General features: G+C 40.8%; 1 protein-coding gene across 4 annotated transcripts in view; it reads right to left on the reverse strand.

The window, feature by feature from the left end:
- ankrd11 (ankyrin repeat domain 11) overlaps positions 1-14,242 on the reverse strand; it is a 200,689-nt gene that overhangs the window by 66,518 nt on the left and 119,929 nt on the right. For 2 of the 4 annotated variants that reach the window (XM_078210718.1, XM_078210719.1), the window contains exon 3: positions 13,730-13,876. In XM_078210718.1, the coding sequence (XP_078066844.1) occupies positions 13,730-13,816 (87 nt within the window). In that variant the 5' untranslated portion in view covers positions 13,817-13,876. Of the gene's footprint in view, positions 1-13,729; positions 13,877-14,242 lie in introns of those variants that run through there. The other 2 variants (XM_078210720.1, XM_078210721.1) reach the window with 2 other exon arrangements.

The following is a 14,242-nucleotide window of genomic DNA, read 5'->3' on the forward strand; positions in this document are numbered from 1 at the left end:
GTTTAGGGTACAACTTATGGGGTCTGGCACAGACAAACACCTGTTATTTTTTTCCAGCACAATTTGATTCTGAGAGAGAGCTCTGCTTTGCAACTGGGTATGGTTATGATCTAGGTCTCTAGGCTGCTAGTCTCCAATTTGCTTAACAATGTATGTGTCACCCTGCTACTAAACTAATCTGCATCTCAAGGCCTCAGTGCAGCTAATCCCCTATCAGTTCTTTTTTGCCAATACTTCACTTTTCATTTCATTCCAACTTTCTAACACTCCCCCTCCCCATTTTCTAATAAATGCGGTCACATTTAAAGACAATTCCATTTCTTAATTACTTACCAGTTTTACCTTATCTAAATTTACAAACATCAAAAACATGAAATATGTTAAACCTAAAGGATTCACAAATAAGATCCACATCAGTTCTTTTACATCCTTGATTGTGCATCAGCAATTATATTCTCTCCCCCAGCATACCACAAAAGCTTTTCTTTTGTTTCTTCAAAATGGTTTCAGTATATCATTTTCAAGATGTAGAGTATTCCAGTGTTACAGTTACATAGGTCTTGATGTCAGATAGAACAAGTATGGACTTCAGATTCGTGTAGAATGTCTGCAGTGATTCTCCAGTATTGATATCCCACCACTTTATGTAGCCATCAGTGGAGACCAATGCCTTACTGTTTGGGAGAGAAATGAAGATCTGTAACTTAGTCTCCATGTTTGGAATCCTTGTTCCCCGATTCTTCTGAACAAATGTGAAGAACCATCTTGTTTCCATCAGATCTTGATTTCACCACTGTCATCTCTGGTAGCCAAATATTCATTGTCCCAAGTGAACTTACACTCTGGACACAGGCATTGTGGCCAGTCAAAACATGAAGAGGCAGACTCCTGTTCCGGCTCCAAACCTCAGGGCAGTTTTATCTGCAGAAGCAATTTTACTGTCACCGAATGATGCTGCTCCCTTATGACAATTTTAGTTCTTCAGCAACTCGTCAACATACGCAATTCCATACCTTTTCAACACAATTCTTCAAACTTGGGATAGGAAACAAATCCCTCAGTGGCAAAATACATTTCCCTGTAGTCAACACAAAAGTCTCTGCATCCCATCCAGCTACGGCACCATTTCAATAGGTGAACTCCAATTTCAAGAACTCAATTCAATATCATTGTGGAGCATTATTTCTTTTTGTACTAGTAATAGCTTTGCTGGATTTAACCAATACGGAGGTTGTTTTGCCCACATCTACATCATGTATAGCTACCTCCATTCTCCAAGCTTATCCCCACAAATAGTTTTAAGACTACTTTCAATTCATTTTGGCTTTTATCTGCAAGTTAACTTAGCAAGTCATCAAATTTTTAAATACTCCCTTATTACCCAAGGAAAGTCACTAAGAATTTGGCTGTCTTTTTCTCCCTGCTTAATTACTATTGATACCTCATTTGTTCTCATCTTCCCTATTTCTAATGCATGTTAATGTGACATACCCTGTTACACTTGCATTTACCTGAAGTGTATACTTCTTAAAAATTTTATTAACATGGATGAAAAAGACAAATACTGCAATCAAACCTCAATTTTATTCCATACTTAGCAGTACTTTTGCTATCCAATAAGTAATCCTTAATAAAAAGGGGCACAGACCTGAAATGTTAACTGTTTCTCTTTTCACAGATACTGCCTGATTTCCAGCATCCAGTGTTTTGCTTTTGAATAAGTAACCCTTGCCAAACTTCAGAGATACCGAATGACAAAATATCTCCTGCATCTCGTCTACCTTCACTCTCACTCCCTTATCACCCCCCACAACCACCTCTTCCTCCCCAACCCCTTCCCCCCCCCACCCCCAAGCACACAGGTAGCCCCACCTCAAGAACCCAAACATTTCGCTGAATTCATAAAAGTCAAGCACTGCGCAGACACACAATTCTAACTCCATGAACAAACATAAGCAGCAAGCCCAAGTAACTAAAATGGAGAATCAACTGACATCACTGACAGTCTTGGAGGCAGGACTGTTGGACTTAGTGTTTTTATACCAAATAGCAAAGCAAACAGAGATTATTTACTCAGCAAACAGCAAATCGAAGCCAATTTATTGAGTTTATTTTAAATAAAAATCTACCAAACCAAACTCACGCATGATCAAACGACAGCAACCTCTCCCGATCAAAGGGCAGTGATTTCAGCAGCAAGCACAGCAAGTGGAGATAGTTCCACATTATAAATATTGTGTAAAATCAATCCTAAACACTTGCAGCAGTGTATTCTCCAGGCATGACTGATAGAGGAGTTACTCAGTCATTTCCATTCTGGTAGGGATCAGTGACATCACTATATACAGCCAGCAGAAAGCAGATTTTTCCCCTTTCACTCAACCATAAATCACACTGTCTCATCTCTTTCCTCTCCCTCACTGTTCAGATGCAAGAAGCATAACAGTTTTCCTTGTCTACCTGTTCAGAAATAACTAGGATGAATTTCCCCAAACCCACATTAGGGCCTCATACTTGGCAGATGACTTATCAGAAGATCATGATTTTGTTGACGATTTTATCCCTAATCTACTTCGTAAATTTGTGCACACAACCAAATTTCTGTTTCTAAATTACTGCATACAAAGGAAATTCCACCACCACCACACCATATAGATGGACTCAAATTTCTTTCAGATCCTTACTCAATCATACACACGTGCAGGCCAGATTTTCCTAGTTCGTTTTGATATAAAAAGAGTGGCATTATCCGTTGTTCTTCCGGTGTTTTGGAATCCACTGTGCTGGTAATTTATAGTATGAATTCAAGAGGAAATCAAAACAGATATAACAGATGAAGAATTGGTTCATGGATTGTCTCAACAAAGGCATGACAAGCTACATATCTGTATCCTCTGAGAGTGGAATGGTGGCACAATGGTTAGCACTGCTGCCTCACAGAGCCAGGGACCTGGGTTCAATTCTGGCCTCGGCTGACTGTGTGGAGTTTGCACGTTCTCCCCATGTCTGTGTGGGTTTCCTCCAGGTGCTCTGCCCTTTGATCAGCAGAGGTTACTACAGTTTCCTTCCACAGTCCAAAGATGTGCAGATTAGGTGGTAAATTACCCCTTGGTGTCCCAAGATGTGTAGGTTAGGGGGATTAGCGGGGTAAATATGTGGGGTTATGGAAAAGGTACTGGGTGGGATCCTCTATCGGAGAGTCAGTGCAGGCTCGATAGGCCGAATGGCGGCCTCCTGCACTGTAGGGATTCCATGATTCTACTTGGAGATGTACAAAGTAACAAATAGAGCAACCTGCACATGGACAACCACATTGCAAAACAACACTCCTAGTTTTTGGTCATGTTAGCTTTGGGATTGGGCATTTGTAGTTAAGCACAAGTATTCTCAATAGAAGAGGCTTGCTCACAAGAATGAACTGTCAAATTAGCCACAGTGAACCTAGAGAATTCAATTGATGGCACGGCTTTCCAAAGAGCTGACTATGAGGAGCTAGAGTTTCAACAATTCAAGGTTCCCACAGATGTGAACAGTGCTTATAACGTCAAGGAACATTAACACACTGAAGGCAAACCATACAAGCATCATGACTATTATTTCAGCATATCAGGGTGTGGTGCACCAATGATTCATCTATATTTTCAAATCCTATTGGAAAAATAACTCAACTCTTCTGGAGTCCATATAGTTGGCATTGCTATCCATCACACATCCATGATTAGACTACATTTAGTGGTGTGGAGGGCACCACTAAAGACAATGGAGGACCTGAATTTAGTTTTGAGCACGCTGGCCAAGTTTCAGCTCAATTCTGCTGATAGGATTCTCACCCATGAGCTAGATGATCAAAGATTTCCAACCCACTCCCGAATCTGAGTGCACAATTAAAATTGATACTCCAGTATACTATTCAGACAGCACTGCACTCAGTGCTGCACTGTCAGAGGAACCATCCTCTACACGAGACATTGAGGTCAGTCTCCCTGCTCTGAAGATTCACAGATATAAACATCCTGATATCTTGAAGAGCTGTATGGAGTTCCCCTGGTGCTCTCTACAATACACACAAACTAGCGTCACTGAAAACTGTTTAACCGATTATTCATCTCATTGCTAAGTTGTGGCATTCGCCTGTTTTAAAGTGATTTTTGAGGCGCAAGGTACAATATAAAACAATCTCGACCAATAGAAATTGCTGGCTAGTCACAGGTGTGGCAACAGCACACGATTTTAGCTATATCCACTAACATTAACAGGAAAAACTTCACATATGCAATACAATTAAATCGGCTCTCTTAGCTATGCACTCTACATTTCTATTTATAAAGCCGAGGATCCCACATGCCTTCCCAACCACATTTTTGACCTGTTCTTTTACCTTCAACTATTTCTGCACATATACCCACTAGGTCCTTCTGGTTATGTACCACCTTTAGAATTTCATCCTTCATTTCATATGGTCTCTCCTTATATCTAAAACAAACTGGTCAAATGTAGCATGATGGCCATGCACCCTAGGGATAAGCAAAATGAGGACCTCATTGTCCAAGGGTTCGAACAGGAGGGGTCTACCTTGGATCAACTGCTAATCAGGCAACTGAATACATGCCACTGAACGAGGGCGACTGACATTTCAGCATGCAGTCAGACACTGGTTCCCTTCACTACCTCCTAATTCTCACTGATTTTATGACAATTTATTTGGAATCTTATGCTCAGCCTAGTGTGTTTCCAAATGACGGGACAGAAACGGTTTTAGCACAATATTTGATGGGTCGTAAAATAAAATGAGGTATCCAATAGCCCCTAAAAGGTCAAGTATATGAACAGACACCTGAGGAGGAAAAGGCGCTTAAGTCCAGAGATGGATTTACAATAGCTCCAGCCAACTTGGAGGAGATTGCTACTGCAAGATAAAGAGTTCAAATTACTTCACCTCATCCAGGACTGGTAAACCAGCTTCACCTCTTATGTCTACTTATTGTGATTGTGTTGTACTCAAGTTGTTGCACTGTTATTTCTTCATCAATAGCTTGCAACTCCTCAACTCCAGAGTAATCTAAAACCCCTGGGATCAAATCTTAGAGATGGACATGTTCACTGATGATTGTATTGGATTCAGGTTAATTTACAATTCCTCACATGACAAATTAGTCCTTGCCCACCTGGAGCAATATTCAGACAACATCTGGATTTGGGTTGTTAAGTGACAAGGAGCACTCCTACCACACAAATGCCAGGCAGACACATATAATATTGTGGCTACAACAGCAAATCAGAGGCTGAGTCTGTGGCAAGTAACTCACCTCTTGGCTTCCGTGAAGGAACCTAAATAAAATAGATGTATCAGAAGGGATTATAACTAACATATGTATTAGATGGGAATATAACTAATATCCCAGAAGCTAAATGCGTGCGTGAACAGCAAAATATATACCAGTGGATCTCATACGGTTCCAGGGCCCATATGAATAGGATGAGTTGTCTACATGAACCTGGTGTTCCTCCAGGGCCTTAGTCAGTGGCATTAAGTCAGAACGGTAGAAAGACAGACATGGAGTCAGAAAGGTTAGGTCAGTCTCAGAGATGAGGGAAAAGGCAGATACTGCTAGATGGGTGGATCCTTGAACAAAGACATCTGGTTAATAAGCCTACATGCGAACATGTTTGGAATTCAAGCAATGTTCAGAGTGTGTGACTTAAAACGTATGAATGCGTGCGAGTGTGTGACTTAAAACGTGAGCATTTGGAACCTGGCAGAGTACTGCTTCGGAGGTCCCTCTGATGTAGTGCTCGTCTGGCATGTTGGAAGAATAAATCGATCTAAATCTGTACCAGTGTTTAATTCATGGAATTTCACAACATCCCCCAAAGCTTGTCCACCATGTCCAAGACCCAACTCTGCAGTCTGATGGAATACTCTCAACTTGGCTGGATGAGAGCAGCATCAACCACAATCAGGACGTTAGATGCCATCTAGAACAACGCAGCCCATTTGTTCAGCACCAATGTAAATATTCACTCCCTGTATCACTGGTGTAACAAAATCATCGCTAAGATGAACTGCCACAACTCACTAAGCTTCTTCAACAGCATTGTGCAACCCTGAGAACTCTAACACCTAGAACAAGGACAGCGAGTGCATAACAATACTTCCCTGGTTTGCAAATAAATCAACATTCCTTCATTTTTACCGATTTAAAACGCTGAAACTCACTCACAGCACTGTGGGCATAGCTGCATGCCATAGACTGCAGCAGTTCATGAAGGATGTTTTGAGACACAATTAGGGATGGACAACAGATGCTGGCATGCTCGTTGTGATTACAGTAGTTGCTGTGTTTTTTTCATGCTTAAAGGGAATGTTTTAAAATTCAATTTTTTTCTACAGGCAGTCAGTATGTCTGGCAGGAATGCAGCCCAGATGCTGGGAGAGCAGGGTAATTACTCATTTTAGTCATGTAGTGTTTACTTAGGAGAAAGCTAATGGACTATTGTTTATAAATGATGATTTCCCCTGAAGTTTTTGATTGGTTGATTGACAGGGTCATATGATAATGTGGTTGATGAGGAGGTAGCAGAGAAAAACAGCTTTCAGTTCTAACTGAGGTTTGTTTAAAGACAAAAGGTCTGCAAGCTGCTCTGAAACTCAATCTCTGAAAGTTTCAAGACTGACTACACCCTTTAGAGCAAGTGTATTTATCATTAACAACGATAGAGGGTTGGTAGGAGGAGAGGTACTCAATACAATTAATGTTACCAGGGAGTGCTTGGTAGACTAACGGGACTGAAGGTGGACAAGTCCCCGGGTCTGGATGGAATGCATCCCAGGGTACTGAAAGAAATGTCAGAGGTAATAGCGGATGCGTTAGTGGTTATTTATCAAAATTCGGTGGATTCTGGGGTAGTGCCGGCGGATTGGAAAACAGCTAATGTTACGCCGCTGTTTAAAAAAGGAAATAGACAAAAGGCGGGTAACTACAGGCCGGTTAGCTTAACGTCTGTAGTTGGGAAAATGCTGGAATCCATCATTAAAGAAGAAATAGCAGGCCATCTGGATAAGAATGGTTCGATTAAGCAGACGCAGCATGGATTCATGAGGGGAAAGTCGTGCTCGACAAACTTGTTGGATTTTTATGAAGATGTGACTAGTGCGGTTGACGGAGGGGAACCGGTAGATGCGGTGTTTTGGGATTTCCAAAAGGCGTTTGATAAGGTGCTTCACAAAAGATTGCTGAAGAAGATTGGGTCACACGGAGTTGGGGGTAGGGTGTTAGCGTGGATTGGGGATTGGCTATCCGACAGGAAGCAGAGAGTCGGAATAAATAGGTGCTTTTCTGGTTGGCGGATGGTAACTAGTGGCGTGCCGCAGGGATCGGTACTGGGGCCTCAACTATTTACCATTTATATAGACGATTTGGAGGAGGGGACTGAGTGTAGGGTAACAAAGTTTGCAGATGACACAAAGATAAGTGGAAAAGTGAATCGTGTGGAGGGCATAGAAGGTCTGCAGAGAGATTTGGACAGGCTGAGTGAGTGGGCGAGGATCTGGCAGATGGAGTATAACGTTGACAAATGCGAGGTTATTCACTTTGGAGGAAATAATAGCAAATTGTATTATCGAAATGGAAAGAAATTACAACATGCGACTGTGCAAAGGGACCTGGGGGTCCTTGTGCATGAGACGCAAAAACCCAGTCTGCAGGTGCAACAGGTGATCAAGAAGGCAATTGGGATGTTAGCCTATATCGCAAGGGGGATAGAATATAAAAGCAGAGATGTCTTGCTGCATCTGTACAGGGCATTGGTGAGGCCGCAGCTGGAATACCGTGTGCAGTATTGGTCCCCTTATTTGCGGAAGGATATATTGGCCTTGGAGGGAGTGCAAAGAAGGATCACCAGGCTGATACCAGAGATAAGGGGTGTTGATTATGAGGAGAGACTGAGCAGATTGGGTTTGTATTCGTTGGAATTTAGAAGGCTGAGGGGGGATCTTAAAGAGACCTATAAGACAATGAAGGGGCTGGATAGGGTAGAGGTGGAGAGATTCTTTCCACTTAGAAAGGAAGCTCGAACCAGAGGGCACAGCCTCAAAATAAAGGGGGGTCAGTTTAGGACAGAGTTGAGGAGGAACTTCTTCTCTCAGAGGGTGGTGAATCTCTGGAATTCAATGCCCACTGAAGTGGTGGAGGCTACCTCGTTGAATATGTTTAAATCACGGATAGATGGATTCTTGATTGGTAAGGGAATTAGGGGTTATGGGGATCAGGCGGGTAAGTGGAACTGATCCACTTCAGATCAGCCATGATCTTATTGAATGGCGGGGCAGGCTCGAGGGGCTAGATGGCCTACTCCTGCTCCTATTTCTTATGTTCTTATTGCTAATTGTATCTAAAGTGAAGTACAAGTCTGCAAAGAATGTTGCTTATTTGGAACTGAAACAGTGATAAATTAGATATTAAAGTTGTTTTCTCTCTTTTTAAAAAAAACTACTGTTCAACTGTTAAGAGTTAAGCTGCTTCATTTTGTTAAAATTATATTTAAACTGTGTTATTAAATAATGTTTATTTTTACTATAAAAGATCCCCAGTTTGTCAGCAGAATTACTCCTGGAGTAAAGCATCCTGTCCTCACATTTATGCCAAAATGGAAAAAGTTTTGGGGTGTAGTCTGGCTTCCTAATGTAATTTGGAATTTTGGTCCAGAGCTGCAACACATTGAAACCCATGCTCCATTAAAGAAGAAATAAAACACACCAAATTAAATACTTTAGTTTTCAGCTTCACATTCCTTCTTGGCCTCATCTTACCCTATTGATGGCAGTAATAACCATCATTAAATCCCAAACCAAACAAGGGGGAAAACAATAATTACTCTTCTTGCCATAAAGTCTATATAATGCATCAGCTTTTGACCTACAAATAATGTGTGTAACTATCTAAACCTCCACGGTTAACTTGGTGATCAGAGTCAGATTTAAAGATCTGCAACATAACAGCCAGCAAAGGCACTCACTGAATCAGAACTGGTGAATACAAGGGCACCAATTATAAATGTGCAATGTTAAATTAATACACCATGTCTTCGCCTCATCTTCCTGAAGCAACTGAATTCTAAATTCAAGCTCTACCAGAAAGCACTTAATCTTCAAGCACAATTACTACTGCTTCAGAGCTAGATTTGAGATCCACAAGTCATCCAAGAGATTCCAATTACCTACTTCAAGTGCATTCTAGTATCTGTATTTTCAGTGCAACTTTCTTGCAACAGGTAACAAACCTTTTGTGTTCAAGAAGATTCTATTCTCTAAGATAGATTTATTTAGACGTCCCCTTGTTCCTAGAGCTTGGTTAGTTCTTCCAAGGTTAATTTTGTGATATGGGGCTATGTTCTTAAATTATGGGTTCCCGTTCACAGCTATTGTCTGTGCTTGGCAGATACTTCCCTTTAAATGTCAAAAATAGATTAAGAAAATAATTGATCCTTCAGAGCAGGTATACCATCGCTGCCTAGAACTACAAAGACTTCATGATCTGTTTTCAACTTTTCTAAAAGGCTCAATTCATGCAAGATGATGCCTCTGCTGGACAAATACTCCTTTACAAGTCACTTACTCCAGGACTTGGACACAGTATTAGGTGAACTTCCATGCAGCATTATGGGACAGTTGCATTGTTAAAGGTGCTTTCTTTTGAAGTTAAACCAAGGCCCATCTGTCTTTTTTGATGGACATGGTGGTGCTGAATATGCAGAACAAGGAATTTTTCTTGGAAAATCTCAGCAGGTCTGGCAGTGTCTATAGGAGAGAAAAGAGCTGACGTTTCAAGTCCAGATGACCCTTTGTCAAAGGGTCGGAATGGACATCTGCTGAGATTTTCCAGCATTTTCTCTTTTGATCTCAGATTCCAATATCTACAGTAATTTGCTTTTATTTATTACGGAGTTCATCTTGGGCTGTCCAAGCACTTTGAGACACCTTGAAAGTTCAAGATGACAATATATAATTGCTAAAGGCAGATTAGTTTTACCCAAAGTTGCATTTGACAAAGTGAAAGCAGATAGAGAATTCAATGCATTTGACAATACAGAAGGGTTAGAAAAATTTTACTTTGTGGTAATAATTTAGTCTATTTATCAATGTCGCAAGTCAGCTTATATTAACACCGCAATGAAGTCACTGTGAAAATCCCCCAGTTGCCACACTCCAGCGCCTGTTCAGGTACACTGAGGAAGAATTTAGCATGGCCAATGCACCTAACCAGCACATCTTTCGGACTGTGGGAGGAAACTGGAGCACCCAGAAGAAACCCACACAGACACGGGGAGAACGTGCAGACTCCGCACAGTGACTCAAGCCGGGAATCGAACTCAGGTCCCTGGCGCTGTGAGGCAGCAGTGCTAACCACTGTGCCATAAGCATCTATGAAAATGAATTCTAATCAGCTTCCCAAATTACTTGCTTGCTACTTAATTTTAAAATTTAAAACTTTTGATTTAACTTCCAGTGCCAGCATAATTGATGGGCTGATCATCCTTGTAGTTCCTACTGTTGTGAGATAGAGTAAGGCCAATTTAAGTGTGACATTGTTGGGATACTCTACTTTTAAACTACTAATTAAGTTAAGTGCTTTTGTATTCTGCTGCAAAGAAATATCTGCTAACTGCTTCTGTTTTAGCAATGTCTCGCTGGGAATTTGAATTCCATTCTGAACCTTTACATGGTGCTTTGTGAACTACACCTTTTCCAGCTGCATTTTCTAATCCCAGTTCAGCAAAGAAATCTCCTGTCTCAAAGTATTATTGCAGTTAAAGATTAGCAAATATGTGACATCTTCACATAATAGTCACCGACAAAATACAATGGAATCATTGCAATTGTCACCAATTTTCTTTCATGCCTGCTACAAGATCATTTCTGCACAATGAGACAATAATAGTGTCATCTGAGGTTACCTGATGTTCATTAGGAAAGATTGACATTTAAATTTAATTTCAAATTCCAAATGTGATGCAAAGATTTTCTGTCAAAGTAATGGTGAGGTTAATGATTTTCATCGTGATGTGCGCGCAAATGGTACAGCAAGTTCAAACAAGGAACGGACATAAACGTGAATATCCAAAAGTGGTTGTCAAGTTGCATCACTCCACCAGTAACTTTGCAAAGACTGGCATCTCACTGTCTCGCGCTAAAACACACCAATTAGCACAAAGCTACTGAAATTTGCACAGTGGAAACAAACCAAACTTCACTTGAAATCAAGTGCCTTTAACAATGCCATTTAAATGTTAAATACTGCCACTGAAAATTAAGTGTGGAATCACATTCCTATGGGCATTAATTGCTGATCCCTTTCAGAGTGTGAAATTTTATACTGAACTAATTGATTGCAATTTTAAAAATTTTCAGTTCTTATACTGTTTACCACTCACCATCTGACTTGTTAAAATACACAATTACTTTTCCTGTGCAATCAGGTTTCACGGGTCATTTATCCCTCATTGTGCCTTCAACCCTTTCAGCAACTTGACGTGCAAAACAACATAAAAAACTGAATGTGCAAAGACAAGTCCAATTGATAGCAGGTGCCTTGCCACAGCTATTCCTCAACATCATCTTGGCTTCCTACTGTGGCCTAGTAATATAGGTCACTGAACTGGTAAACCACACACCTAAAGCAATACTCTGGGGCTACAGGTTTGAACCTCACCATGGTAGGTGGTTAAATATAAATTCTAAAATAAACCTCAATATCATCTGCAGACACAAGGATTTCCACGTGCATGCCAATAACAAACATTGGCATGACCTGCATACCTGCTCAAATGAAAGTCTTGGATGAGTCACAATTTTCTTTAACTGAGTATGGGGAAGAATTAAGTCAATGTTTCCGCTACCCAGCACCTTGAACACTGCTTCTTTCCCATTAATGTCACCTCGCCCTTGGCTTCTCATGCTGGTTGAAGTGGACACCCCAAAACCTTGGCAACTTGATCAATTCAAAGCTGAGCGTCAAACTCCACATCCTTTCCATCATCAAGTTTCTCATTTCCACCTCTGCCTACGTTCACCCCTACTTTAGCTCACTTACCACTTAAATGCTCAATCATTTTTAGATTGAATTATTCTAATGCCCTTTGCAGTGCTCCCATCATCTCAGCTGTTGCAATTGTAACAGAAACTAAAAAGATCAGCAATATTTTGAGCAATTTTGTTACTCCACCTTTTTCTTTCATGCCTGAATAGTTTTTGCTCGATGCCCTTTTGTAATTCCGTTGTCTCTTTAAAAAAAAGGTCACGGCTGATTTTCATTCCTATTTGTTATTTGTCAATTAGTACATTTTCTGCCTGCACAGGGGAGTTTGTTGTTGCCTTAAAATTAAAAATCAAACGCGTAACTTCAAAAGATTGGCTAAAATCTTCTGTAAGAAGTTTAACAACACCAGGTTAAAGTCCAACAGGTTTATTTGGTAGCAAAAGCCACACAAGCTTTCGGAGCTCTTAGCCCCTTCTTCAGGTGAGTGGGAATTCTGTTCACAAACAGAGCTTATAAAGACACAGACTCAATTTACATGAATAATGGTTGGAATGCGAATACTTACAACTAATCAAGTCTTTAAGAAACGAAACAATGTGAGTGGAGAGAGCATCAAGACAGGCTAAAAAGATGTGTATTGTCTCCAGACAAGACAGCCAGTGAAACTCTGCAGGTCCACGCCACAGTTGCGTGGACCTGCAGAGTTTCACTGGCTGTCTTGTCTGGAGACAATACACATCTTTTTAGCCTGTCTTGATGCTCTCTCCACTCACATTGTTTCGTTTCTTAAAGACTTGATTAGTTGTAAGTATTCGCATTCCAACCATTATTCATGTAAATTGAGTCTGTGTCTTTATAAGCTCTGTTTGTGAACAGAATTCCCACTCACCTGAAGAAGGGGCTAAGAGCTCCGAAAGCTTGTGTGGCTTTTGCTACCAAATAAACCTGTTGGACTTTAACCTGGTGTTGTTAAACTTCTTACTGTGTTTACCCCAGTCCAACGCCGGCATCTCCACATCATAAAATCTTCTGAACAGTGTCAGATTCGCAGAGACGGAAGCTGACCAGACTGAAAAACACCCACACCTGGATACATTTAAAGCACAACTTCCAATCCACAATGCAGGAAAAATCCCTCGACTCAAACACAGCAAATCATGTTCCCTTTTCGCATAAGAATTTTAAATATCCAGTGTGAATGAGTGAGTGGATGAATGAACAAATAGGTAGGGTGGATGAGGCAAGTGGGCAATGTGGGTGAGGAGGGGGCTAGCGGGTGTGGGGAAGGTGGAGCAGGGCAAGTGGGCAGAAACGCCACAAGGTAGGCAGGTCAGGTCGGGTTGTCATGCTGGTAGTTAATCCGATCAGGTTGGAGAGGTAGTCAGATGGTGGGGACGAGTCAGGTCAGGAATCACACCATGTGATGATCCTTACTTTTAAAAATGTGAATTTCTTTCCTTTATCTCTTTGGACAAAATATTGACGTCAATCAAAATTCTTGACAGGCAAATAAAATCATTAAATTTCTTTCATGCTCATTACATGTTTATTCATTCACCTTTGCAACATTCAGTATCATAACCGCATCTGGTACTGTTAGAAAATATAAACTTGGGTCTTACTCGACCAAATGTTATGAAAATCCAAAGGGTTAAAACAACCATTTCACATTCACGTTGATTCTGTGCTCTTACCTTCTTCCCCGATTGTTTTTCCACCATATCGATGTTGAGTGGGTAATCTTCTGATTGTGGTGTTTTAGAACACCCACTCTTGGGCATCGTTCCTCCTTCCTACGGCTGTCACTTCATTCAAGCATCCATCGCGTCATCATCGACAGTCTACAGTAAATAAATAAATTGCAAATTAGAGCAAGAAATTTCAACTAACGAAAGTATCGGCCAAAATCTTTTAATTCAAAAATTAATTCTGGAACGACAAATTTTTGATTGGGGGGTGGAGTCAGAAATTTCACTCAACAGTGACAGGGATTCAGTTGGTGAAAAGGGATTGGGACATTGCTTTTATTTAAATCATTTTGCCCTTTTGAGAAAATACTGACATGCTTCAAATTTCTGTAGTATCCCCAAACAATTCTTCCTTTTGCTTTACAACTCCACCACTCAAGGTGATCACACACAATGGACCTCTGCTGCCATGGTAAAATTCAAACTGTCAACTATAAAAATGAACTGAATGTCATCTAC

This window comes from Mustelus asterias, chromosome 4 (assembly GCF_964213995.1).
Source record: "Mustelus asterias chromosome 4, sMusAst1.hap1.1, whole genome shotgun sequence".
NCBI classification, from domain to species: Eukaryota; Metazoa; Chordata; class Chondrichthyes; order Carcharhiniformes; family Triakidae; genus Mustelus; species Mustelus asterias.